Source organism: Perognathus longimembris, chromosome 1, assembly GCF_023159225.1.
Source record: "Perognathus longimembris pacificus isolate PPM17 chromosome 1, ASM2315922v1, whole genome shotgun sequence".
Taxonomy (NCBI): domain Eukaryota; kingdom Metazoa; phylum Chordata; class Mammalia; order Rodentia; family Heteromyidae; genus Perognathus; species Perognathus longimembris.
The window spans coordinates 141,224,317-141,251,444 of NC_063161.1; the positions used below are offsets into that span (position 1 = coordinate 141,224,317).

At 43.9% G+C, this 27,128-nt stretch overlaps 1 protein-coding gene across 3 annotated transcripts in view; it reads right to left on the reverse strand.

The window, feature by feature from the left end:
* Window positions 1-2,601: 2,601 nt before the first annotated feature.
* The window catches only part of Epb41l4b (erythrocyte membrane protein band 4.1 like 4B), a 136,779-nt gene continuing 112,252 nt past the window's right edge, over window positions 2,602-27,128 (reverse strand). Inside the window, exons 21-26 of one of the 3 annotated variants that reach the window (XM_048338734.1) lie at window positions 24,464-24,632; window positions 21,921-21,998; window positions 16,421-16,537; window positions 14,151-14,219; window positions 8,356-8,501; window positions 2,602-5,772 (exon numbers count right to left, since the gene is read on the reverse strand). In XM_048338734.1, the coding sequence (XP_048194691.1) occupies window positions 5,703-5,772; window positions 8,356-8,501; window positions 14,151-14,219; window positions 16,421-16,537; window positions 21,921-21,998; window positions 24,464-24,632 (649 nt within the window). In that variant the 3' untranslated portion in view covers window positions 2,602-5,702. Of the gene's footprint in view, window positions 5,773-8,355; window positions 8,502-14,150; window positions 14,220-16,420; window positions 16,538-21,920; window positions 21,999-24,463; window positions 24,642-27,128 lie in introns of all 3 variants that reach the window. The other 2 variants (XM_048338720.1, XM_048338711.1) reach the window with 2 other exon arrangements.

A 27,128-nucleotide genomic window follows, 5' to 3' on the forward strand; every position in this document is an offset into this window, starting at 1 on the left:
GCCTATTATTTCTTGAGACCACCAAAGAAAGGGGCGAGGGGACTTGTCATCACAATCTCCCACTTTATAGATAGGTATATTGAGGTGGTCAGAGCTATGGGGAAAATTAGGATTCTGTTCATGGAGTGTGTTATTAATAAAGGCTGCGTTTGCTTATGTATAATCTCTATCCCTTAGACTGGGCAACTACCTCACTCTGTTTCCCTAGCAACAAGCAAGCACAGGCCTTGACGGGCGGGCTTATACCATGTTGATGACCACTTACAATTCACTTGTTTACTCAGCCATCCATTTATTAACACCAACCACAACTGGTCACTGGGCCCCAGGGTTCTCTTCTGACAGAGTGGTAACATACACTTAAGGGATGGGAACACAATTCCTTCTATGCTGCTAGTGTAGAGCCAACACTTCAACCTGATTTTCCTGTTTAAAAAAGTTTTTTGAATACATCCAGAGAGGTGGCCTATTACGCCTATAACCCTAGCTGCTTCAGAGGAGGAGATTAGAAAGATCCCAGCCACAACAACTAAAAAGCTAAAGTACTATGGTGAATGTCCTGTCATCCCAGGTGTGTGGGAAGCAGAAATAGGATTGCTAGAGTTATAGCTCAGCAGTATAATTCCTGCCTAGGAAGTGTGAGACCCTGAGTTCAAATCTTACTATATAAATAAACAACTAGAGGGTCAAGGTCCAGACTCACCTGAGCAAAAAATGGTACTCTACTCTTAAAATAACAAGCCCAAAGGATTGGGTGTGTGGCTCAAGCAGAGTGGTGATCAGTAATCCCCCAAAAATAATCTTCATGAAGATCAATAGGATTCAATGCTATCAACGGTGTAAATGAATGCATAGAATTATGAAACATTAATATTCAAAAGGAAACTGTGAACCTCAGCCTTTCATGGCCCAGTTGGCTGGGTGAGAGGTGGGCCAAAAAGGGAGGTTCACTGAGAAGGTCAAAAGCCAGGGTTCTGCTGTTGGACAGCTGATGGAAGGTTGTCCAAATAGAGTGCAGTAGTAATCCCTGACAGCTGAATCAAGGTACAATTCATGAAAACTTGCCATCTGTACAGCACACATTCCCTGGTGTAGCTGGATCTTAGGTCTATAGAGATCCTGTGTTCCCCACCAATATGAATCCCTTCCAGGCAAAGAACTATTGTAGCTTTGCCCATATATTCTGAGGCCACTAACAAAACAAGAGCCAACTATCCTAATAAGTTAGAAATAAACCAGAGTTTGATTTAATTTAAACTTTAAAAGAATATAGGTATTTTTATTTTATCTGTCTTCTTATCATTTCTCTCTCTCTCTCTCTCTCTCTCTCTCTCTCTCTCTCTCTCTCTGTGTGTGTGTGTGTGTCTCTCTCTCTGTCTCTCTCGTCCATTATGGAGTTTGAACTCAGGGCCTGGGTGCTGTCCCTGAGCTCTTTTGCTCAAAGCTAGTGTGCTCTATTACTTTAAGCTACAGCTCTACTTCCAGATTTGTGGTGGTTTATTGGAGATAAGCATCTCATGAACTTTCCTACCCTGGCTGGCTTTCAACTGTGATCCTCAGATCTCAGCCTCCTGTGTAGCTAGGATCACAGGCATGAGCCACCAGCACCCAACAGTCATTTCTCTTTTTAAAAGAAATGGAAATAAGAGTTCTTTTCTTTGTTGCTATTTCATTTTCTTTTCCCTTTGTCTTATTTGTTCATATATCTATCTGTCTTGGGAGGGAAAGGGGGGACACAGAAATGGTGGGACAAAGGGTGAAAAAATGCAGCAGTGGTACTCACTAGACACTATATTGAAAGTGAATTATACAACTTGTGGATGGGGGCAAGAGGAAAAAATTGGGAGTGAGCAAGGGAAGAGGTGACACTGTTCAAAAAGAAATGTACTCTTTATCTGACTTACATAACTGTAAGCCCTGTGTACATTCCCTTCACAATAAAAATTAAAATGCCCCAAAATAATCAATACAAATAACATTTCAATAATGGAAAAAAATATTTTTTTTCTGCTATAAAAACTTTCCTAAATCAGGCTGCATCTCAGTGTCTGACCAATAACAGGTGTGTTTTGCCTCTGAGTACCTGATATAATTCGTTTTTCATCTTGGATTTTATAAGAAATAAAAACTATGACCTTGGAAGTTCATTAAACATGTGTGGCCATATAATCTGGCTATGCTAAGAGAACTAAAAACCTATGTTCCCACAAAACTTGCATATGAATGATTATGACAGCACTATTCATAATAGCCAAAAAAACACGAGGGACCCAAAGAGCTATCACTTGATGAATGGATAAACAAAGCATGGTATATCCATACAATGGTATAGTATTCAATCATAAAAAAAGGAATGAAATCCTGATACATGCCATAACATGGATGGACCTTGAAAACATGATTAGCAAAAGAAGATAATCATAAAATACCACATATTATGTGATTCCAGTCATATGAAATGTCCATAATAAGAAAATCCATAGACAGAAAGTAGATCAGTAGTGGCCCACAACTGGAGGCTTGTAGTGGAGGAATTAGACAGTGGTGGTGTTTGCACAACACTATGAATCCATGAAAAAAACACTGAATTGTACTCAGTAAGATGATCAAAATGGTGAATTTTATTTGATTATTTAAAAAAGCTGTGATCTTTGAGATGGTGAAGGAAAATAACAATGACATCAAAATATCCCTGTACTATTTGGGGAATATCAAATTCTGAATACATCCTGGTGGGATCTTCTGAAAGCTCAAGGACTTCCTTTTCAAACTCTTCACACCTGAGTATCTTCTATGCAGTCCACAATCCATAAACCCTGAGGTAGAGGATGCCCAGACTCTTGCAATAACCCATCACCCTCACCAGGAAATCTGTAGCCACAGCTTGGACTCCTAGCTCCGGAATGATTATCTGAGTTTAGGAGGTTTTCTCTTGAACCTAAGATGTGTGTTGTTGTGATATTATGGTGTTGTTGTTTTGGTTCAGGTACATGAAACTGGTGGAGCAATTGTGCAATTCCCCTTAGTCGCTGTGAATCTACACAGTACAGAGTCAGATAACAATGCTGGGCACCCATCATTCATTGGAAGAAGGTAAATAACCAGGACAAACAGCTTCAACAATGGAATCCTCAAGATTTTACTGTTTAGAGGTGAGCTGCCAAAGGTACTGGGTTTCCATATACAGCAACAGCCAACTTATTTGTGCTCAGACTTTCAGTGATATCACACTTCTGAAACATTTGTGAACCCAGGGGGGAAGTGAGGACAAAGCAGGAGACTCACAGCCTCCTGGAAAACAGCAGCCAAGAAGTTCATGCATCCCTCCTCAGAAGCAAAAGCAAACCTGTCGCCGGTGAAATACAAAATACATGTTTCCTGGCTCCCCAAGAGACCTTCCACATGTCCTGGAGGGTTCCATTACAGAGCAGGAGGTGGGAAGTACGCACCTCACAAAGCAGTGTGGAAAGGGAAGTGGCTGCTGGATTGGTAGGAGGTGACAGCCCCATGTTCCACAGGAACACATTTTGTGCTGGAAACATGAGAGAAAGGCTAGCTAAAGCCATTTTACAAGTATAGCGGGGAGTGCGCCAGGGAAGGGGGTGGGGGGCAAAGGCCTCCCCAAAGTACAATTGCCCCAGATAATTCCACTGATAGAGCAGACAGCAGTAAAAAGCCATGAATGGAAAGAGCATCACAGCCTATCAAAGGCCAAGCGAAGCCCTGCACTTCCTGATAGTGCCTGGTGACATCACTGTACCATACCAAGGTACAAAAAGGACTTGTGTTTATAATGATGATCATGGTTCACCAAGAAAAGATTAAATACTCTCCAGTATACTAGTTACTAAGGCAGGCAATTGTGTAATACACCTTAGAAAGATTTCCCTCAAAAAATATTAAAATTTTAAAGAGTCAGCACTTAAAGGGTTACTCCTTGGTTATCTGAATATTTGCTATATACCTCACTTACAGCAAAGCTAGTAAATGAGGCATTGCTTTTTTTTTTATAGTCATTAGTATCAAATTATTGGCACCATTCATTTGTAAGGAAAGGGACAGGAGAGCAAATTATACAAAACAACATAAAAATACAGTTCTGATACAAATGTATGAGATCAATTCCACTTAACAAGCAAGCCATCGTAAGAAATGGATGGATGGTTTACACATAAGGAAATACAACTAGTAAATCATCCCATGAAAAAGTGCTTAGCCTTGCTAGCAATTAATGAAAAAAAAAACTTCTCAAGAACAGCTATACACATATATTAAACTAGCAAAAAATAAATTAAAATGGCAAAACCGAACACTGGCAGAGCTATTGGTAAATAGAAATGCTGATACATTGCTGGTGGCATCATAAATTGTTGTGGGGATTCAAGCATTCAGGGTGGTAAGGGGTTAAACTAGATGACCTTTAAGGTCCTTCCAACCCAAAGATTGGCTCTTTCTAGAAAGCATTCTGGCAATATAAAACAAGAGCTATAAAATACTTCATGCTCTTTGACCTTATAATCCCTCTTTGGAGATATTCCCAAAGAGAATAATAATCCAAAGGAAGGAACAGATTTTTTTTTAATTTACAAAGACATTCATAGCAGCACTATTTATAAGAGTGAAAAAGTTGGATATAACTCAAATATGTAATAATGAGGAGAAGTGAGATTAACCATGTTCCATGGATATAAAGACATTTCAGTTGGTGAGAGTAGGCTCTGTCTATTAAGGAGCTAAGTGTTAGCTAGGGAGGAATGAAGAGCATGTATGCACTGATCAGAGCTATGTAAAAACGTGTGCATATTCACTGAGAAAGCTAGGGGAGTCATTTTGAGAGCTTGTGGTTGGGGGTTCCTTTATTCCTGCAAAGTTGTTCAAATGCATAATAAAAATTTAAAAACACATCTCTGAAACTATATAAAAAAGGGAGTAAAGTTTCTTCTGGTCAGGTTTCTATCAATAGGACATGAATTGATCAACTTGAGAAACAATTTTCCTTTCCGGAAAACCCAAAGGAATCTTCTTGATATCAAATCCTCTTAACCTTGTAAGACAATTTAAAATAATATAAGCTAGAATTTCTGACCTGGGATCCAATGGTAGATTCTATTTCTCTAACAAAGTTCACACATTCTATTTCAGATTAAGCTGAAGGGCTTTCCTGTCGTGGTGATAAGGAGCTTCATTTCTTTAGTTCCTCTACTCAAGTCTGAATAAAAATAAAGGACTTTATAAGATCTGTGTATTTATCAGTGTAAATGAGAAAAGCCATCAGTAAAGAATTATTCTCTCATTAAAAATGACCCTTTTAACAAACAGTCAAAGCTTGGTGCAAGTGTCAATCATACAAAATCACATGGTTGAGATTGTAGCCAAAGATTCCATCTGTTAACCCCTGTGGTACTGACAGATGCCCACAGATACTTCAGAGCAGGAATTTCTGCTTTCCCCTCTGGCTACTCCTAGACTTACCAAATCCTGTCTCCACTATACTGAGCAGTAGCAAATGTCTAATGCTCAGGAGACACAAAATAACTTCTCCAACAAAAGTTATGCCCCCACTGGGCTTCTGCTAGCTAGCCGTGGAGACCTGGGCAATCAGAGCACACACTGTGTGCTGTGCTCTAGTGAGCACACAGGGCCCCGAGAAAGGAAATGGACAGAAGGCACCATGCCATCTTCCAGGCGACAAAAGGGGAGTTTCACAGTTCAGTCATCAACAGTCTTTTCATCATTTTCTCTCTCTCCAGTTCCTGCCGGAGTGTCTCAGCACTGAAAAAGAGCAATTAACAAAACAGTGAGATGAACTCTCAAAACCTGCACCCATAGAGCAGAAATGTCACCCCTTTCCTCATGGTTGTTTCTGAAGCTTAGTTCTTGAGTTGCAATTTTAGACTTCTAAGGACATTGGCTAGTCTTATAGTGGCCTGAAATTGTCTGGATACTTGTAGGCTTTCCCACAAGTGGCTACTGGCTTCCCCACTAGCCCAGGGGTCCCTCAGGGGACTTATTTCATATCATTTATCTTTAAAATTCCAGGGCCTAGCACAGGATTGAGCAGCCACTCAATAAAAGTCTTTGCAATGAATGAGATGTCCAGATTTCCTTAAATAACGCTTTAAATTCACTCTCTATGCATTTATCACAGAGACTCATTTGATTAATGTCTGAGGCAATGTCTTCCAGGTATCATGTTTAATGAATAAGATGCAATAAATATGGACTAGGGATATAGCTCAGTGGTGGAGCACTTGCCTAGCACAAGAGAGGGCCTCAGGACAATCTGCAATGGAAGGAAGGAAGGAAAGAAGGAAGGGAGAGAGGGAGGGAGGGAAGGAGGGAGGGAGGGAGGGAGGGAGGGGAGTAAGCTGTGGTGGTATACACCTGTAATCCCAGTACTCAGAGGCCTGAGGCAAAAGGATCTTGAATTCAAGGCCAGCCTAGGCTACATAGCAAGACCCTCTCTCAAGCAAAAGGAATAAAAAATACAAAAAACTATTGAATGAGGCAAATGTAGCTGCTTTAAGGGGTTGCTTCCAGTTTCTTGGCCTTCAGCCAGTTACATCAAGATGTTTTGTTTTGCTGTGTTTGGTGGTGCCAGGGCTGAAACCCAGGGGCTCCCGCATGCAAGGCAAGCAAGCTACCACTAAGTCATGCCCCAACTCTAAGACATGTATTTTCATTCATCTGTCTCATCCATGAGATGATCTGCCCCTCCCCTCTGTGTTTTGTTTTGTTCTGTGTGATGGGATCTTACTATGTTACAAAGGCTGGGCTCAAAGTTGTTGCTGACTCAAGTGATCCTCCTACCTCAGACTTCGAAGTAACGGGGACTACAGGTATATGCCATTTTACAGGACCTAAGATGTCTATCTATAAAGGCACAGACTAAGTTGAATACTCTCACTCAGGGTAGGAATACATTTCTGCTGTGGCACACACACAATCTGGCCCAAGAAAAGTCTAAATAAGCTTCTCAATTTACTTTCTGCTGGTTGACTTAAAAGTCAGTAATTTTGGAGGTTACCAACAGCAGAGCAGTCTATTACTAATCTCTCCCTGGCTCTGTTGTAGATAACACCTCTGCTGTGTGGGCTGTGATGGTAATGGTTGCCTAGGTGACTCTCCAGGGACTTGAGGGACACTTTTGCTTGGGAATGTTGACTCTTCACTAGAACCTACAGACTTGGCTGGGTGACTGTCATGGAATGAAAAGGCTTGGCATCACATTGGGTCTGCTTTCTCTGGTTCCTTAACCTTTGGGTGAGATTTCACTCAGTTCTACGTGTAGACACGTTGGTCATTGAAGAAATATTTTTATCCATAACGACAATACACAGTTTACATGACCTAGATTTATTTTCCTCGTCTCTCCCCCTTCCTCTTTCAAGGCCAAAAACACTCCCTAGCCCTCATGATGGAAATACCAGATGATAAAAGAAGTAAGAAGACATGGTATATTTTGTTCCTGGAAGACCTCAGCCTATAACTAGGACACCAATGTTCTTCCTATATATTAGCCTCTCTCTCCCTTACTATTTTTGTCCCAGATCTGTAACTTCTCATCCCTGAGGAATTAAGAGACTGATTTACACAGTCAAGCTCCCACTTCTCCATTCCACTGCCATTGAATAAGGCCCCAGTCTCTTGAGTCAATGGCCTCATCAAGCAGCAGAAAAATCGGACCTGGCCTAGCCACATTGCACCCCTCCCACCACTTTTCTTTGTGGTACTGGGATTTGAATTCTGGGCCTCACACACACTAGGCAAGCACTCTGCCACTTGACTCATACCTCCAGGCCTTTTGTTTTTCTTTATTTACTTAAAATTTTCTGCCTATATTGAAATCCACCTGCCTCCATCTCCTGAGTAGCTGGAATCACAGTGCCCAGCTCAAAACGTCTCTTTAATCTTCCTTAATCATGTCGGGCAAGATCCAACTTAGGAGCCTTAACATGGATGGTTCCCAGCTTTAAATGTACTCTTTTTCGGATACCTGTATCCGGTTCCACTATCAGGCCTCTGCTTACATCCATCTCAGTGAGGCCATCCCAGACTTTCCATTTGCCTTTCTAGATTTTATTTCCCTCTTTAGCACTTGTCAGTATCACACGCACACATACGTCTACACATATCTGTTGTCCTGCCTCCATTTCTTCCAGCACTTTAGTGTGTGAGAAGATAAACCTCATAATCATAGGCCTTTATCTGTTCTGTTCACCATCTGTCCCCAGCACTTATACTGCATGAGCCAATGAATGGCAGGGTGAAGACGTCACAATGCAATGAACCTGAAGTCTGTGCCTGGACCTTTGGCTCCAGGCTGAGCTGCTGTCTCCTGCCAATCTGACTTACCTGGCTGCCAGGGAGACCGGCTTCCGGGTGGTGTAGATGGTCTGCACTGTGGACACGGTCTCTGTCAAAGGCCTCAGGGTCGCTGCTGGAATCAGTGGGGAAGACTGGCCAGGACAGCATTGTAATTTACTGTCTCTAAAGTCTGCCTGGAGAAGAAACAGAAAAGAGCAGATCAATCTCAATTTGAGTTCCATTTTCACACTGTCAGCTGCTCTCTAAGCCTGACTGTACAGTTCCTGTTATTTTTTAATAATAGCTAAAAATCAATTGCCATTTTAAGTGATTTTACTGTGTGCCAGACACTATGCTAAGCACTTCCCATACATTACAATTTGACAACCTCTTTAGGTAGAGATCATATTTCAGCACATCTTTGGCCCCTCACTTGTAATATGCATCATTTTACATGTGCCACAGAGGAAGGAAAATGTGGCATTCAGGTTTGGTCATGTTGTATATTGTAGAAGACATCCTGATTTCAGAGATGTTAAAAGATGAACAAACTTACATCCTAGAACTGATTTTATGGGATAGAAAAGTGGGGCTCAGAGAGGCTAAGGAAGTGTGAAGAACAGTATTTACCAGAAGTTGCTGAGTCCGTAACTGGTTTTTCACCAGTGTAGTGCTACATTTGGGGAATCCAAAAATACAGCCCCAAGACGAGAAACATCTGTATCATCTTGAAATTTGGTAAAAGATCAAATGTTCAGGCTTCACCCAAGACTTTGGAACTGGGAAGTGTGGGCATCAAGCCCAACAACACATATAATAAAACCCTCTCCCCTCTCCAGATGATTTGCGTGCACCAAAACTGCAGTCTAGGGCACATGGAGTCATGTAGAGAGGGGAATTTCTTGTCATTTTCATTGCAAGCAAAATATGCTTATTATTTCTTTTTATAGAAACCTTAGAGGGAAGTACCTAGGCGTGGTGGCATATGCATCTATCATCCCAGCACTAGGGAGACTGAGTTAAGAGGATCATGAGTTAAAGGCCAGAAAAGTTAGATGATGTATAACAGCAAATACATGAAGAAATTCCTTAGTATTGTCATTAGTAAATTTCTTCATATTTCTGTACTTCTTTTGTTTTGATACCCTTTTGAAAATGCCATCTATAGATTTTTGTAACTTCTTTATGTGAGTTCTTGTCTCTGAACTTAGAGAAATTATTAGCTGGCTTTTTAAAGAAGGGACTGGTTATCCAGGGTAATCACTTTCTTAGTGATAATACTAAGCTGAAAACTGTCCCCCCTGGATGGCCATGGAAATCACTGAAAATGTCACATCTAACTTGTGTTTCACAAGGGCGTGTGCGTGAGCAAAAGCAAAAGGTGGGTCTTTGAGGATGGGGGCTTTGAAGAGCTAGTCCTAAGAAATATCAGTCCCTTTTGTGTCTTGCACCTGCCCCTAGAAGAAGAACTAACTGTCCTGAAATTATGTAATGCCAAGCAATAAAGCCCCCTGGGGTCTTTGCTTCAGTGCCACTCAGGGAAGCCATCTTACATGCCAGTATGTCATACATACAGAATACTGCACATTTGTCTTTCATGGCAGCCATTATTTGAGCTGGCTATCAGACCACTCTGGCTCACCACTTTCCAGGCACACAGTAGCAGTATATTTCATTGCTCCTTTGAAGTTAGATAGGACCACGTGCCTTGCTTTGGCCAATACGAAGTGAGCTGGTATACTCTGTTTCATTCCATTCAAAGGTTAAAAACCAGTGTTTGATTTATCATCTCTCCCTTTTCTTATTTTGGTTGACTCTGTCACTGTAACAAGTGCTAGGCAATGGATTCATTACCCTGAGTCCCAAGAAGAGGGCAACAGAACAGAGCCCATGATCTACCCATGATGTAGTATGTGGTATGAGCAGGAAATTCAGGATGTTGTTTCAAAGAACAAAAAAGGGTTAGCCTATCCTGCCTGATAAAGCAGATGGGGTAGCGCAGCCCTTTCTGAATTAGTAAATAGTAAATGGGGGGAAGTGGGCTTCTGATACCACTGTTAAGGGACACTGGTACTGATGACAAAAGGTAGTGCTGGGTAAAAGTGCTGGGGCCTCCGTATAAACAAAAACTGTGCTGGCGGATATCATACTCTTCACTAACAAAATGGGGGGAAAGCCAGCTTTACTTAAGAATGATCTTGAAGAAGCAGTAAAATTTATTTACGGAATCTCAACCCTAAGTACTTATCTTTTTAGTATATTGTTTGATGAGGAGATGAATGCATGAAACAGAAGGACAGATCCAATTAGAAAGAACACAAGATCAAAATCTAGCCAAAGCAAGGCAGGGGTCCTGGCTGTTATCAGAGAGGAGAGAGAATATTTGGTGCTAAACAGAATGGGTTTAAACCACGAGTCTGGAAATCTGGCACCATGCCTGAAGGAAGGCTGCTTAGTTGGTATGGGCCAATGTGCTCTGCTGAGTATCAGCAGAGGCCCAGGTAACAGCCTTCAAAGTAAAAACTAGTCTCAGGACCAAATAAGGAGCCCAGTTGTTGAAGCCAGGTGCAAGACAGGTAGATGCTGGATCAACTGACAGACTCAGTACAGAGTTCCACAGAGATGCTGAACTGCCTCCATGACTGTAGCCAGGATAGGCCTGGAGGCCTGTAGAGGCCATACCCACAGAAAACCCAAATGTGTTTTTTTTAGTGACAAGAAGAGACCATGATATGTAAGGGTGAGAAAACTGGAAGGCAGAGGCTCACAAATTTGGCTTCTGCTACCAATATGCTGCTTTTAGCAAATATGTAGTCTTTCTCTCCCTCCATCACTATCCCCACACTTTTGTCAAGTCCCTTCTCCTAAATTACTGAGTAGGGTATCTAACTGCCCATTCTTTATTTCCAGATGGATGTTTTGAAGGCAAAAAATATAATGGTAAAAGACAAATTCATTGTCTTTCTCAAGCTAGTCTTCTTTCAAGTTTACTTTCTATTATGGTTTGGATAGGTAATGGCTGAAAGATCGGTCCCTAGCTGGTAGAATTACTGAGAGGGGAATGGATCATGAGGCCTTAATCAATTGATTACTTCATTGGTGAGTTTCTAGGTGAATGGGCTGTTAGGAGGTGGGGCCTAGTTGGAGGAAGCTGGTCATTGGAGGCGTGTCTTTGAAGAGTATATATCCCGTCCCTGACCACCCTCTGCTTCTCTGCTTCACCATTAAGGTGAGTAGCTCTCCTCCACCCTGCCCCTTCCACCGTGTTTCTGTCTTACCTCAGATTTGAAAACAATGGAACAAGCCAACTGTGGATTCAAACTTCAGAAGTTCTAAGTCAAAAGAAACCTTTTCTCCTATAAGTTGTTTTTCTCAGGTATATTGTCACAGAAAGAGAAAAACTAACTCATACTATCTCTGTGAGTAGATTCACTGTTCATCTGAACCAACTGTAACTCTCTCTTTCATCCAAGGCTAGTATCTTACCAGCCTTTTAAATATGTCCATCTGGGAACTTCACTCTACTTCTACCATCAAAACTGCTCTGGGGCAAAATCAGTACACTCTTTCCCTTCAGCCACTGTTCTAGACTATTTCTAAGCTAGATTTAGATTTCTAGACTATTTGTTCTAAACTCATTCTATCTGGACCTAAATGTTCCTCGTCCTGTAACCACAGGGATCACCCTACAGTCCTTTGAAGGCTTCTTATTGTTCTTGGGATAAGGATGAAAATCCCCATGTGGCCTACACAGCCTATGTCCCTTCTTCCTCTCACACTGCAGGCCCTTGCTCTCTGCATTCTGGTCTCGTGGCCTGCTTCACAGTGCTTTCGATGTGTGGTGGCCTCTCCCTCTATCTGCTCCAGCTGCCTTGGAGACACTCTTGCCCAGTCCTCAGCATGATGTCTGCCATTGGCTTCCTGTATCCTCTGGGACCCCAGCCTTCAAGGAGGACTGAGTGTCTCACAGCACTGCCAAGGCTGGGCGGGATGCCAGAGTGCCCCCACTATGGCCAGTGGAGGGAAGTGGAGTGGAGTTTCCAGCTGGGTTGCCTTGTCCAGAAGATCTGCAGGGGGCTGGATGAGGAAATGGGCAGTGGCACACTACCCTGGCACGCCTCTGTGGCTCTGTCCTCTCATTAAAGGGCAGGAGATATGCAAAGCTCCAGAAATGGATTGCTCTAGGAACCTGTTTTACTCTCTGCCTGGATTGCTGGACCTCTTCCCACTGCCATTCATTTTCCAAAACCATCAGCTGCTGCTCCCTCCCTTCCCTGCTCACAAGGCTGAAGCCACCTCAGGGAGAGATTGGAGTCACAAACTGGGCTTAGGGCTCACCCTAGGCCACCTCACAGAGCCTCCAGATAAGACAGAAACCACTTGGAGGGGGACTCAGGGTTCACAGCAGACACACAGGGGTCACATTTTGATTTCTAGGAGGAAGAGAGGAGGAAAGAAAAGAGGAAAGGACCCTGGTCTCCTAACTTGTGCTCACTATAGAACGAATTTCAGTAAGAATGAACTGAGCAGCTGGAAAGAAGTATGAGAATTGTTGGATCATTCTCCATCTGTAGATTCTATGGGAAACTACAACACTTAAATGTTTGAAAATATTTTGCAGTTTAAACAAACCAGCAGTGGGGAGAAGTGGTGACAGAAGCCAGTTGTCAGCACTACCTGTTCTAGAGTTCTTTGTGCCACCTGCTTCTGAGGCTCCATAGACATCCATCAGCGCTGCCATTTAGGGGACATTCTATGGTTAGGAAAGCACTTTCCAACTTATAGTTATTTATGATCCTTGCCTTATTGAATATAGGGAGGATATGCTTACTATTATTCCACTTGAAGTAAATGGAAGTTGGTGCTCAGATTAGTAAAGTGACTTATAAAAGCTCACACCATCATCAAGATGGTAGATCCAACCCCCTGAAATTGAAGATAGGTGTTCAAACAAGTGCTTGTGCAGATGTGTTCACAACATGATTTGTGATAACCAAAAGGCAAAAAACGCCCCACAAATCCCTACCAATAAATGTGCAGGAAAACAAGTTGTACTACATCCGTACAAAGAACATTATCCCACCATAAGAAGAAATAAAGTGTTCACACATCCAACACAGATGAACCTCTAAAACCTGATACTACGTGAAAGCAGCCAACACTGCAGGTGTGGTGCTATGTGAGTCCATGGATAGGAATGTGTACACATGGTAAATCCGCAGAGACTAAGTGAAGGTTAGGAGGTGTCAAAGCCAAAGCCAGGGGAAACTGGAACATGATGCTCAACTGGTGTGGAGTTTTCTATGGAGTGGTAATATGTGTCAGAATTAGATATAAGTAGCCACTACACAACATTGTAAATGCCCTAAATTGAACTGTCCTATTGGATTGTCAGTTTAAGTTAGGTATCAGTGACTCATGCCTATAATCCTACTTACTCAGAAGGCCATGGTCTGAGGATCACAGTTCAAAGCCAGTCTGAGCAGGAAAGTCCATGAGACACTTACCTCCAATTAACTACCAGAAAACTGGAAATGGTGCTGTGGCTCCAAGTGGTAGAGCACTAGCCTTGAGTAAAAAAGCTCAGAACAATGCCCAGGCCCTTAGTTCAAGCCCCACGACTGACAAAAGTTTAAAAAAAAATAAATTAATATAAATTGTCAGTTTAAAATGATAAATTTCATGGGAAATTTCAATATCAATAAAATAAAGTAACTGCATTAAGTAGGCAGACCCCTAATCCCAGCTCCTTCTCAACCTCATGGAGTTCATCAGGGAGCAAAAGCAGCTCACTGTTAAGACATGATGTGGGAACATTCAAAATGCTTTCTGGGTCTACTTACGGTAAACGGTGGCCCTGTAGTAAAAGGATCAGGAAACGGGCTCAGTGGGTCAGCCGGAAATGTTTTTATCTTCAAAAAAGAGAAAGACAAGAGGATTAACATCAGTTTAGGAAATAAAGTTTGGCAGCCGTTGGCAGCGCACCATCACAATTGAACTGAAGGACACGGGAAGCTCCATGGGGCTTCTAATCCTCAGGAGTTGGGGCACAGTCTTGTCTATGCCTTTTGTTCAGTGGTGAAGCTGGAGTCTCATTTGTCCAGCACCTCATGCTTGCTTCACCTTGAGCTTCTTTCACTGGGGTTGGTGTGGGCCAACCAGGTATGCTGGGTCCCAGGCCTGATTCACAAGAGGCTATACTCAAGCTGATAATGAGGCAACCCCAAGCTGCTTAGGGTGACCTCTGAAGGCTTCTCCACAGTTGTGGGGTATGGCAGGAGGTTCCTCAGAGGTCCTTCACAGCAGGCAGGTATCAGGGGACTAGGGTAATTAAGCCAAAAAGTAATCTCTCCCTCTCTCTAATGACTCATTGCTGAACTTCCTTCCAGTTTGGAATTGAGGGACACTTTAAGGGAACCCAGGAAAGCACGCCAGAGTCCTGTTTTCAAGACTCTGAAAACAGAAGGAATGGTGCTCAAAGTGCCCAGTATTGGGGATAACTGCAGCATGGAGCTGGTCTGAAGGTGTCCGGATAGGCCAGTCCGGTCCAGGAGTGATGGCCCCAACGACTCTGGGCTTCCATTTCTTTCACTTTGGTTATTTTGTCTTTGGCTTACTGGAACCCTTGTGGAATGAATGGGTGAGTTTCTTCCTTCAAGCTGGTACAGACCAGGGAGGACTTGGTGACTCTGGCACCAGCTGGGCCTGGAAGAAACTGTCTATGCACCTACTAGTAAATGTGCACTGGACCACCTGAGATCAGCAGTACAGCCAAGATACCCAGGCTACCCTTGCTTAATGGCAGGAGCCTCGTGCCTCGTGGGGTTGTGCTTGTGGACCCTGGGAAAGCACTTTGGCACTCTCCTCCACTCTAATGGGGAGTAAGGGAAGGAAGAACAGATTCACAGCAGGCTACATCCAAGTTGGCTATGGTTTTTTTTAATGGATAGAACAGGTCTCAATCAATGTACGGACAATGTAGGTTGCAATGTGTACCAAGATGCCCAGTCCAGCCTTGCTCCCTTCCCTCCACATTTTTTTTTTTTGGTTCTCTTTAAGTATCTCAAGATTCCCAGAATGGGCTCTAAACCATAAAAGATTCTCAGTGTGAAGCTTTGCAATGCTTGCTTCTAGTCCTGCCTAGTGGGACAAAGATGGTGTTCTAAAAACAATGCCATTACAAAAGGCAACCCGCAGGTAAATACCCTAGGTCATTAAGTCGTACAGAGAAGTGCTTTCTTGTAGCCATTAGAGAGATGGAAAATTAGCAATCACAAGCAATTCTTTACCCAAGCTGCAAATAAAACATCTAGATCCCCAAGATTGCCATTGACCCTGTGGCAGATCACATTCACCATTTTCAGATGGCTCTGTCAGTCAATACAACCACTTCAACGGGCAAAACCCACTCACATGACATAGCCCCACAGGACTTATAAAATCTCCAGTGTGAAAAGTTACATGTGTTCCCTTGAACAGTGACACAGTAGATATGAAGCCCATGTCCTACAGTGAGGGACTGATTAGGTAACGCTGGACCATTCACTGGATGGAGTACAGGTATTCATGTTGAATGAGACAACAAGAACAAGACAGAAACAAGACACCTACTGAAAAGAGAAAAACATAAAATGATACAGCTACTACAATTTCATATGTGAACTTATGAGTGGAAGGGGATAAATAGAAGGAAATGAAAAAATGGAAAGCATAATGCTAGATTGGAATTAAGGGTGATTCTTCCATGACTAATAAATAGCAGAGGAAAAAAGTTAATTTTTTTTTTTTTTTACTATCAATAGAAATGACACTTGAGAACCTATCTACCAGAATGCATAGTTCTCTTTGGGAAATCTCTATTCTTGATAAAATTCTAAGCAAATGGATTTCTTGGTTCATGAGAACTACTGCTGAAGGGATGGGATCACAGCTATGAGTCCATTTGACCAGGGCCAGTTGAAACTCAAACTCCTCATCCATCCTGGAGAGGGAGTACCTGACAGTGGACGCTTTGAAGGTCTGGTGCTCCTGTGTGCCCATCCGGCCTCTGCCTCACCTGGAGCTCCTTTCACCTCACCTGTCCTGGCAGGCGCCTCCCTGCCAGGGTACCTACCAGCCTCGTTTTGATTGGAGGATACATGCAAACTCCAGTGGTCTCTTCCTTCATGGGGAGAGAGAGTGGAGGAGAGCAGCGAGGGTGGGCACAGTGGGGGTTGCTGGCGGGCTCTGCCTGCTCACGAGGAGAGGAGAGAAGGGGAGGAGGAGGAGGAGGTGAGACAGGGGAGAGAGAGAGAGGAGATAAGGGAAGGGAGAGGAGAGAAAGATAGCACAGTGCAAGACGGATCTGGCAACTCCAGACTATTCTCCAGCCAGCTTGGCTAGAAGCCTTCTTCCAGCCTCTGGCTGGCTGGCAGCTGGTCCCGCCCACCGCCCTCCTCTCTCAGCTTCTCTCCTCCTTTCTGGCCCTCATCTCTCTTCTGCACTATGTGAGCAGAGCGACACACCAAACCCTCTTCCCAGGACTGGCAAGGAGAGACTATCTCCTGTTCCAGCTGTCCAGGACTGGAGTCAGTCCCCCAGCATACTGTCAGGGTTCAAAAGCATTGCCCCGGCCAAGCTAGAAAGAGTGCCATGAATTAGCAATGTCAGCCATGGGAGCAATATGCAGACTGGCCACACACTTGAGAGCATCTTCCTTCCATGCCTGGGTCCTCTTACTCTCTGCTAAAGAAGGACACCCATGGTGGTGTGCAAGGGAGTGGATGTCCAGCAGAGTACCAGGAAAGAGTTTTGTGCTCAGGAGGCACAGAGTTCAGGATTTTATTTGTCACAATCCTGACTCATCTTCTATGCCCATCAACCTTGGTATCTTACACTGGCAGTGGAATACCTTGTTGCTTAGCTGGAAGACATTAAACACTGGGCTATTGGCTTTCCCACTCTGTCCCTGAAGAGTGGGACAAAACCAGCAGAGATCCAATAGCTTACTACAGTTAGGGAGGAAGATGGCCAATAGAGAATGCCTGATGTTAGAGCAGGGTACTACAGTATAGTTTTCAAGGAGGAATCATTTCCTTCAGTGAGCAAATACATGCATCTCTGATTTAATTCAAGATGTTTTTCTTAAATACTTGGTATGATCTGGTTGTTAGGAATAAAATATAGCCTCTGGGTAAGTTCTATTGAAAAAGTGATCAAGAAAATTGCAGGCCTCTTTTCCTTTTCCAAATGGATCTAACTCTGTTCTCCTGACAATTGTGCAGTGCTGGACAATTTCCAAAGGGCTTTTACAGTCATTTTCTCACCGTGCCTTTTCACAACAGCCTAGTTTTATTATTCACATTGGGGGGATGCAACAACTGCATTCACAAAGTCTCAATTCCTTTTCTAGAGCCTTTCGTTGCTTGTTTCCAAATCCTTTCTTTAGATCTAAATAAATCCATCCGCTTTAGTCACATGTGGTTAAGTTTTGCCAGTCTACTTCAAACTCTTTCGGTGTTCTCTTTAGTCCTCAAGAGAAATCCCACCTGCCAAGGACAGTGTAGAGGCCTGTGTAAGGCTAGCTCCTACCTGTCCTGGTGGACCAGGTGGCTAGTTCCTACCACTGCCTCAATGTGTTCACGGATGCTCCAGTTAGAACCAATGATATCAGAGACTGCCCACCCCAGCCACTAGGACTTTGCTTCTGCTAATACCAGCAGACACCCAGTGTTCATTTTCCAAAGGAAATAAAAGCTGGCAAAAATGATGTAGAAACATGACCAATTTACCTAGAGGTTAAGATGTGTGCTGTGGATTACAGTGAATGACTTATGGTTTTGCCCAGCACTGCAGTTGTTTGCTAAATGCTGACAATTACACAAGTGTTTTTAACTTCTCTAAGCAAGTGGTGAGTGAATTTAAACAGAAAAATATGCTCATATTCTTAATAAATCCACAGGCTTAACTCAGTTAATAAGGAGAAAATAAGACAAGAAACTTAAGAAGGAAGATGCTGTTTAAAAACACAATTTTCCCCCTCCTGGTATTTCTTTACTTTCTTGGGATTTTCCACATTCAGGTTGCCACATTCTTTTATAGATAATTGGCTTTTGAGTTTTAAAATCTGACTTTGAGGGGCTGAACACATTCTTGGCATACACAAATGGTGATGTGTACATATATCAAAGAGATGGCTAGTTTGAGAACTGGGGAGAGACGTCAGGCAAAGAGAGTATGGGTAGACATTAGTGAGTTCTTTGCCAAGGAGCTGTGCTCCCTTGCCCCCATAGGCTGAGGCTGCCAACAAGACTGAAAAGCAGCCAGGAACAGAACAGAGTTCAGTTAGAGCAGGTAAGACAGCAGGTCCCAGGACAGAATGGTCTCGGGACAAATTGGTGTCCTACAGGTTGGTATCTGGGTTCAGAAAACAGAACTTGCTTGGCTGGAAGACACTAGGAGAGAAGACTCTACACTTTGGGTTACTGGTGTCCACATCCTGTCCCTGAAAGTGCCGTGTGTCCAGTAGAGATCCAACAACTTGTTCTGGTGTAGATGAGGGGGCAGGACAGTGATTTCTATGCACTCCAAAGAGCTACCAAAGAAACAGTACCCAATAACTCAGTAAATGATGCCATGATGGACTACATAGGCTGGCTCTCACCTCCCAGTCCTCCTTTTCCTCTCTCTCTATCCCTTGTCCTTTCTGTGGAACACAGATACAGCTCCAGAGAGACAGAAAGAATACCCTAATTTGACTTGAGATTAAGTTTTAGCCTTCCTGGAAGGATGAGGTTTAGAACAGACCCTAAGATGCTGAGCCTGGTGGGAACCCACCTGTGACATACAGCCCGACAGGGCCTGTTCCTGTGCGGTGTGGTGGGTCCTCCTGGCCCGAAGACAACACCCTCCCCATACTCTCCAGTAACACACAACATGTTAGGAGGGGATCTGGGTTCTTATTGGCTCTGCTTTGCAGGTGGTGACTGGTTTACAAATCACTAAGCTCAGAGAGAAACAGGCTCCAAAGGGAAAGAGCCAAGAACACAGAAGACATTTGTGGTGATGGTCTTTCTGTTACCAGGAGGGAGGCCAGAAAATGGGGAGTTAGGGACATGACTCTGTGTTCCTAGAGTACTCTAACCCCACCTCCCCTTTTTCAATGGATACCAGCACTCCCCTTGGGTTGTATTCATACACACCCCCAAGAGAACTCCACTTGGAGAGATGCTGTCTTGACTTCACTCACACTCACTTGTCTTCACTTACATTCTCATTTCTTGTCTGCAGGCCCTGCCTATTGACCAGGCACAAATTCCCATGCATTATGAACTGGAGATGCAGAATATGGGAATGGGTAGATCTCAAATTGGAAAGGCTGTAAGGCTTCAGGTGCTTAAATGAGTTATGTAATACAAGAGTCAGATATTAGGAAAGAGGAGAGAAGGAGGGGGGCAGGGATTCTGCGACCCTGAGATTGGTAAGAGTGGGTCTGTGGAGAATTTGAGACAGTCAATGGAACTGGGCAGGATATGAGAGAATGAGGAAGCTAAGCAAGAGCCAAGACACAGTTCCAGAGGCTGTTAATTTATTCTTCCTACAGGGTTCATTTTTTTTTTTTCAGAAATGGCAGGTCAAGAGGAAACCTTTTATTACTCTTGGCTGTTTGGACTATGCCTCTGAAAACATTCCACAGAATGGACCATGAAGGTGGAGAGTCATAAGGGTTATACTGGTTCTCATAACACCTCAGAGGAACATTCCAGAATGAAGGCAAGAACATCTGGACCATTTCTTCTTTCTCTAGTCCCTTGTCCTTCTGGGGGTGGTCTGAGGATTATGGGGGATATGGGGAGGTGGCTAGACACAGGTTGTGAGTTTGGAAGGTGACTCTCCAGAAAAAGCAAGACAAGTCATTGCTTCTGTGATGAGTATCACCTAGGAAGTTTTGGCTTTCTTGCCCGGTAAGATGTTACTTCCTCTTCTGAAGGGAATGTGACCAGAATTTCCAGAGCACAGCCAGGGGCTGATGACACTGAGCTGGCAGCCAAGTGACCATATCTCATCTTAGCTGAAGCCCTGAACCACCATGCTGGACTTCCCACAATCTCCACTCAGAAACACTGGGGACCAGCCCTGGACTGATGGCTTAGATAAAATCCCAGAGTGAGCCACCCCCAAGCCTGGGCTGTAGAGGGTAAGGGTAAAGCCAGAGGGTCTGAGAAGCTTTATGGGATAGGGTCTAGCTAAAGGGGAAACAAAAACACATCCTGGCTCAGGCACCTGCCACCGGTAATACTGCTGGGACAGTAGTCCAGGGTCTGGGATCTAGTCCTGGCCTTGAAGCAGACCTTCTGTGTAATCTAGGATATATTCAGCCTTGTCTTGGTTTTGATTTCCTCATTTGTAGGGTAGGGACAGGATGAGTGGTCCCAAGGTATTATGCCCACCTACAGGCTAGACACAGTGATTGAGGAACTCCTCGGCACAAGTCAGGCATAGGGCCACTCTTACCTCCCTCCTAGTTCTAGATCCTTCCGGCAGTGGGTAAAGAAATCTTTCTGCAGTCCTCATCTTATCCAGTCCAGGACCCAGATGTACAGAGATGGCACAGTTACAGATACACTGGTGCCTGTCAGTCTGACTACAAGTATATTTCCCAGCCCAGACCCAATTCATCTTTCTCCTGGACTATCTCACGTGACTCACATGTTGATTCAAAGCCCCAGTATTGATTTCTGCCTAGCTCAAAGTAGATCATGCTCAAGTATACTCAAATATTAGGCTTATCCCAGCCAAAGATCCATGCAAAATTGCCTGGATTGTCTAATAACAGGAAGGCCTTACACACGTGGTGGTGCTTGGCTGTTGTGTTTGTTTTTCACTGATGGGAATGGAACGCTAAATCTTGTGTATGCATGCTAGGGAAGCGTGCTGCCACTGAGTAACACCCCTGGCCTATTTTGTGGTGTTTTCCATTCTTTCCCTGTCTGTCTCTCTTTCTTTCCTTGTCTCTCTGTCTTTCCCCCCTCCCAACACTCATCCAGTGACATCTGTGTTTTACAGAAGATGGAGTAGCAACACTTTAATGACAAGGAGCTTAATAAGGGAAGCAGAGACTAACAGATTTGTCTGCCTGACTCCTGGTTCAGTGCTCTGACCTCCAAATAGTACTTCTCTCCTGTAGGAAACCCTGGAGGGCCACCATCCCCCAGGCAGAACGACATAAGAATGGACAAGGCCCAGGAAAGCCAGGACTTGATTCCAGCCAATGTTTCAGACCACACTGGTTGTCAGAAGCAACAGCAAGAGATGTGTGGTCATGCACGGCACAGCACAGGCAGCCAAGGAAGCCGACACCCAAGCACGAAGGAGCCCTGCAACACTGGAGCAGTAGCAGACAGGCACAGGCAGGACCCTGCATCCAAGCTCAGATGAGGAGGAGCAGCCCTCTCCCACCAGCACTTCAAGGTGGGGGAGAGCCACAGTACCACAACTTCCATGACAGCAGGCCCCTGAGCCTTGGGGACAAGAGAACACCCCCTCTGGAGCAGTGCCTGCCTCACCATTGTCTCACGACTAAGCCATTGCTAAAACCTGTAGATTCTTAGGTTTTAGTAAGTTAGGAAGTTTACCAGAGGTGTCGCTTCTGTGAAATCCATCAGAAGGTCACCAGGCTCCAAAGTGAAGGCGCCTGCTCCATCAGAGGGGCTCTGAGAAAGCAGACAGAAATATCCCTGGTTAGTGAGAGCTTTGGACTGGCTAGAGATATCCAGAAATAATGGTGCCTTCCCACTTCTCCCCCCACATTTCCTTTGCTCAGCAAGGTTAAGAATGTCCATATTTTCTTCAGAAATCTTCATGGGTAGAATTGGGGAATAGGAGGGGACAACATTGTCCTCTTTAATGAGACAAAGAACTTTTCTTAAGGGCCTTGAGTTGTTCTTTGACTGGTCTGTTGGAGAAACATTCTAAAGAGTCTTTTGAACAGATAAAGTGAGAAGCAGCCAGGCACCAGTGGCTCACTCCTATAATCCTAGCTACTCAAGAGACTGAGATCTGAGGATTATGGTTTGAAGACAGCTGGAGCAGAAGAATCTTCGAGACTCCATCTCCAATTAACCAGTAAAATGCTGGGCTGGAGGCGTGACTCAAGTAGTAGAGCATCCGCCATGAGCAAGCAAGCCCTTTTTTGAGCACGAAGTGCTGAGTTCAAATCCTAGTACCAGCAGAAAATAAGTAAATAATGAAGAGAGAATAAAGACTGTGTCAGGAGGATCAGTTGACCCCAGGGACTAGACTGATCTATGCAATAACTGGGAAGATGCTCCTAGTGGTTGCGAGGCATCTCTAAGGTTGGTGTTTCTTGGGTTTAGAAATCATTTTGCTGTATGGGTTGAAGCCCTTTGAGGAAGGTATAAAATCTCAGTCTGTCAACTTCACACAGCAAGGCCTTAGGGAGAGAGATGGCCAGGAGAGGGCGCCCTGTAGCCTCTGAGAGGATGCTGTGCACTACCACCACTCCTTCTGTTTGTCCATACTTCAGCCTGGATTTAATCAGCTGTGGAAAATATGACAGGAGCCCATGTCTACACCATGTTGGAAGCTGTGAGAGGACTAACCACAGCTCGGGAGAATTAAATTTAAGGTGCCAGGAGATGAGCTACAGAACAGCAGAGCCTCAGTCTGGGCCAGCTACTAGCTGAGGCATCCAGCCACATTGTTCTGTGCTAGGGATTGGGAAAGACTGGTCTTGGTCACACAGGCTGTGGTCTGGTCCATTGCTCTTTGATGTTGTGAGCGCAGAAGCTATAGAAACCTCAGGCACCTGGTTTGCCTAATCACTGGAACATTCGTGGGAGCTCACACCAGCCACTAAGCTGGGCAAGGTGACAGATCTCATTTTTAGGAAAAGAAAGCCGAGGCTTGGAGAAGTAAGGGCTGTGAAAGTGATTGTACTTTCTGGGTAATGAATGGAGATGCCTAGAGGGCTGGTAGTGGACTTGACTTTGGACTTCTTGTCCCATATCTTTTTTTTTTTTTTTTGCCAGTCCTTGGGCTTGAACTCAGGGCCTGAGCACTGTCCTGGCTTCTTTTTGCTTAAGGCCAGCACTCTGCCACTTGAGCCACAGCGCCCTTCTGGCCTTTTCTATATCTGTGGTGCTGAGGTATTGAACCCAGGGTTTCATGTATAGGAGGCAAGCACTCTTGCCACTAGGCTGTATTCCCAGCCCCACATCTTTCTTCATGTGGGTTCCATAGGCCAAAGCTACCATGACAGCATTCATGTGGGCAGTAATAGGGCTGACCATATTTGGACCAACTGTCAAAGAATGGCCATAGCTAGAGTCACTCAGAGAAATGTCCTGTGAAAGACCTTTGTCACTGTCCTTCACATCGCTGGTAATGTCTTGAAATTTGAAACTGGACAAATAGAGTGAAATTTCCCATTTTCAGACTATCAGCATAGCTTATCCGATGTAAGACATGTAATGGGATCATTTCTATGTTTCTATTTCTTCAAATTGTCTACCATACAGTCAGGGATAGTTTATGTAGGATAACATTTTAAATAAAAATTGCCTTCAAGAATTCTTTAAATTGTTCCTAAGAGACAATGTACAGTTGTTGTTTTTTTAGCATACTGTGTCTCTTAGAATGATTGGCTTATATTTTAGAGTCACAACGTATAAAAAGATGTTCTGTGGTTTTGTTTTGTTTTGTTTTTTGGCGGGGGAGGCCTATGGTTTGAACTCAGAGTTTCTTTTTTGGTAGGCAGGCACTCTACCATAATCATGCCTCCAGCCCTTTCTGCTCTAGTTATCTTTGAGATAGGATCTCTCTTTTTGCCCAGGCCAGCCTGGACCACAGTTCTACAATTTTATACTTCCCACTGTGGCTGGGATGACAGGCACAAGCCACCACATCAAGGTTTGTTTTTTTTTTCCCCCCCCTGTTAAAACAAGGGTCTTGCAAACTTTCATGCCTAGGCTGGCCTCAAACCATGATTTCCCATCTTCACCTCCCAAGTAGTTGAAGGTTATAGGCTGGAGTCACTGAGCCCAGCATGCCCCTCTGTTTTTAAATGAGTGCTCACCATTGGCTACATATAACTTAAGTGTACACATCCAGGGCGACTCAAGGACACTGAAATCTCAGCATTGGCTCTTTCCCATACCTTGGCCCCCGGGGACAGTGGACTCTTGCCTTCTGACTTCTGAGGTGAGGTGACTTTCGGGACCTTGGGGGACGCCAGCGGCACTGAGACTTGAGTGGCGGCAGTCGTGGTATTTGTGGTTGTGGCTCCTACAGCCTCGGCCAGGTCTGGAGGGAGGTCGTCTTCATCACTGCGGTTACTAAAAGCACATGAAGCTCTGCTCATTACAATAATACACAGGCGGTGGGGAGCTCAGGGAGGCTGGGGAGGGATGGGAGGCCACCGTGAGGGTTGAGGCTCCCCGAATCAATGTCCCAAAATGTCTAGCTCACATGATCAAATACAATGACTTTTATCAAAGCACAGGTGGGCTGGAGTTTTGGTTACTTGCCTCTCTGTGTGTGTGTGTGTGTGTGTGTGTGTGTGTGTGTGTGTGTGTATGTGTGTATGAGTGTGTGTATTGTAGCAAAATATATATCACAATATTTATTATTTTAACTGCTTTAACCATTTATAAGTAAGCAATTAGTAGCACTAAATACATTCTCAAAGTTGTGCAAATATAGTCACTATTCCCCCAAACCTCTTCATCCACCGATAGCAACTCTGTATAGCTATTAAACAATGGTGCCCCACGATCACCTCCCCATACCTCTGGTAATGGCTGCTATCCTTTCTGTCTTGATGAATTTGCTTGTTCTAGGTACCTGACATAAATGGAATAATACAATATATGTCCTTTGGGGTCGGGATTATTTTTCCTACCGAGATGTTTTCAAGGTCCAATATGTGGTTTATATCACAATTTCATTCCTTATGGTGAAAAATACTCTACTGTATAGATATTCCACATTCTTATCCATTTGTATGGACAGAACTCAGTCATTTCTACCTTTTGGATCTTGCAACAATGCTACTCTAAGCATGGATGTACAGATATTTGTTTTGTTTGTTCGTTTGTTTGTTTTTTGCCAGTCCTGGGCCTTGGACTCAGGGCCTGAGCACTGTCCCTGGCTTCTTTTTGCTCAAGGCTGGCACTCTGCCACTTGAGCCACAGCACCACTTCTGGCCATTTTCTGTATATGTGGTGCTGGGGAATTGAACCCAGGGCTTCATGTATATGAGGCAAGCACTCTTGCCACTAGGCCTTATTCCCAGCCCCGGATATTTGTTTGATTCCCTGCTCTCAATTCCTTTGGACTGGCTTTTCACCTAGGAGTAAAGTTGCTGAGTTATACGGTAGTTCTATGTTCAATGTTTCAAGGGACCATCGAATCAAGGGATAGTATTCTGAGTGGCTTGCCTGAGGCCAGCAAATACAAGGCTTTTAAGAACCCACTGCTCTGAGCCACCGACTGCTCTGTTAAACTGGTTACAAGAAAGGAGCTGGGAAATTTTGCTTTTGAGCTCTGTGACATTGCTCATCCTTAGCATGGATAGTATATTCTCAAACTTCTAGAAACTTAAACAAATCTCTGGACCCCTAAGTCCAACCAGATGGTTGCCTGCATAGTAAAGGAATCATTTAGCAGAACTTGGGTGTTCAAAGCCAGTATGTTGGAAAGGAACCACAAGCATTATTGAGCTTGTGGGAGATAACCATTGGGGTTTGGAATAGCTTGCCTAAGGAAGAGAATCCTTGGGCACCTGAGACCTTAGCCATGCCGCATACTTTATGCTATCAACGTGACTTACAGTGAAACACTTGATTTTATATGCCTGAGGTTTGGGGTCATACTCTATAAGTCTGAATTCTGGAAGGCAGTGCTAGAAACTGAGTAGTTTAAGTCAGTTGTGTGGACTCCATGCCTTTAGGACCAATGTCCAATAAAAACTCTGGACATTAAGGTTATAGTTGCCCAAATTAACTTCCCTGGTTGCTTATACTTTGCATCACACATTAATATTGGGGGAAATGAATCTCTGTCTACATGTTTCATCCAAGAGGACAACAGAGTTCCTGTACAGGGCCTTGTGAATGCTACCCAGACTTCACTACTGAGCCCCAGCCCCAACTGTTTGTTTGTTTTTTCCAAATTTTTATTGTCCAACTGAGGTACAGAGAGGTTACACTTTCATACATTAGGCATTGGATACATTTCTTTTACTGTTTGTTACCTCCTCCCTCATTCTCCCCTCCCCCCTTCCCATTTCCCCTCCCCCTCCCATGAGTTGTTCAGTTCATTTATACCAAACAGTTTTGCAAGTATTGCTTTTGTAGTCGTTTGTCTTTTTTTACCCTGTGTCTCTCGATTTTGGTATTCCCTTTCTATTTCCTAGTTCTAATACCAGTGTACATGGTTCCAATGTCCCCAACTGTTTTTTATTTATGTTTTTGCTGGTCCTGGAGCTCAAATTCTAGGCCTGGGCACTGTCTCTGAGTTCTTTTGCTCAAGGCTATTGCTCTACCACTTGTGCCACAGTGCCACTACTGGCTTTTTCTGTGGTTAGTTGGAGATAAGAGTCTCATGGACTTACCTGCCAAGGCTAGCTTCAAACTGCGATCCTCAGATCTCAGCCTCCTAAGTAGCTAGGCTTACAGGCATGATCCAGAGGCACATGGTCCAACTGGTTGTTTTTGATGGTATGATTCTGAGGAGTTGGTTACTTTGCTTGTTGAAATTTTCTATTTTGCCTATTAAATTATTATTATTTTTAAACCCAGTACCTAGTGTTTGTAAGCACT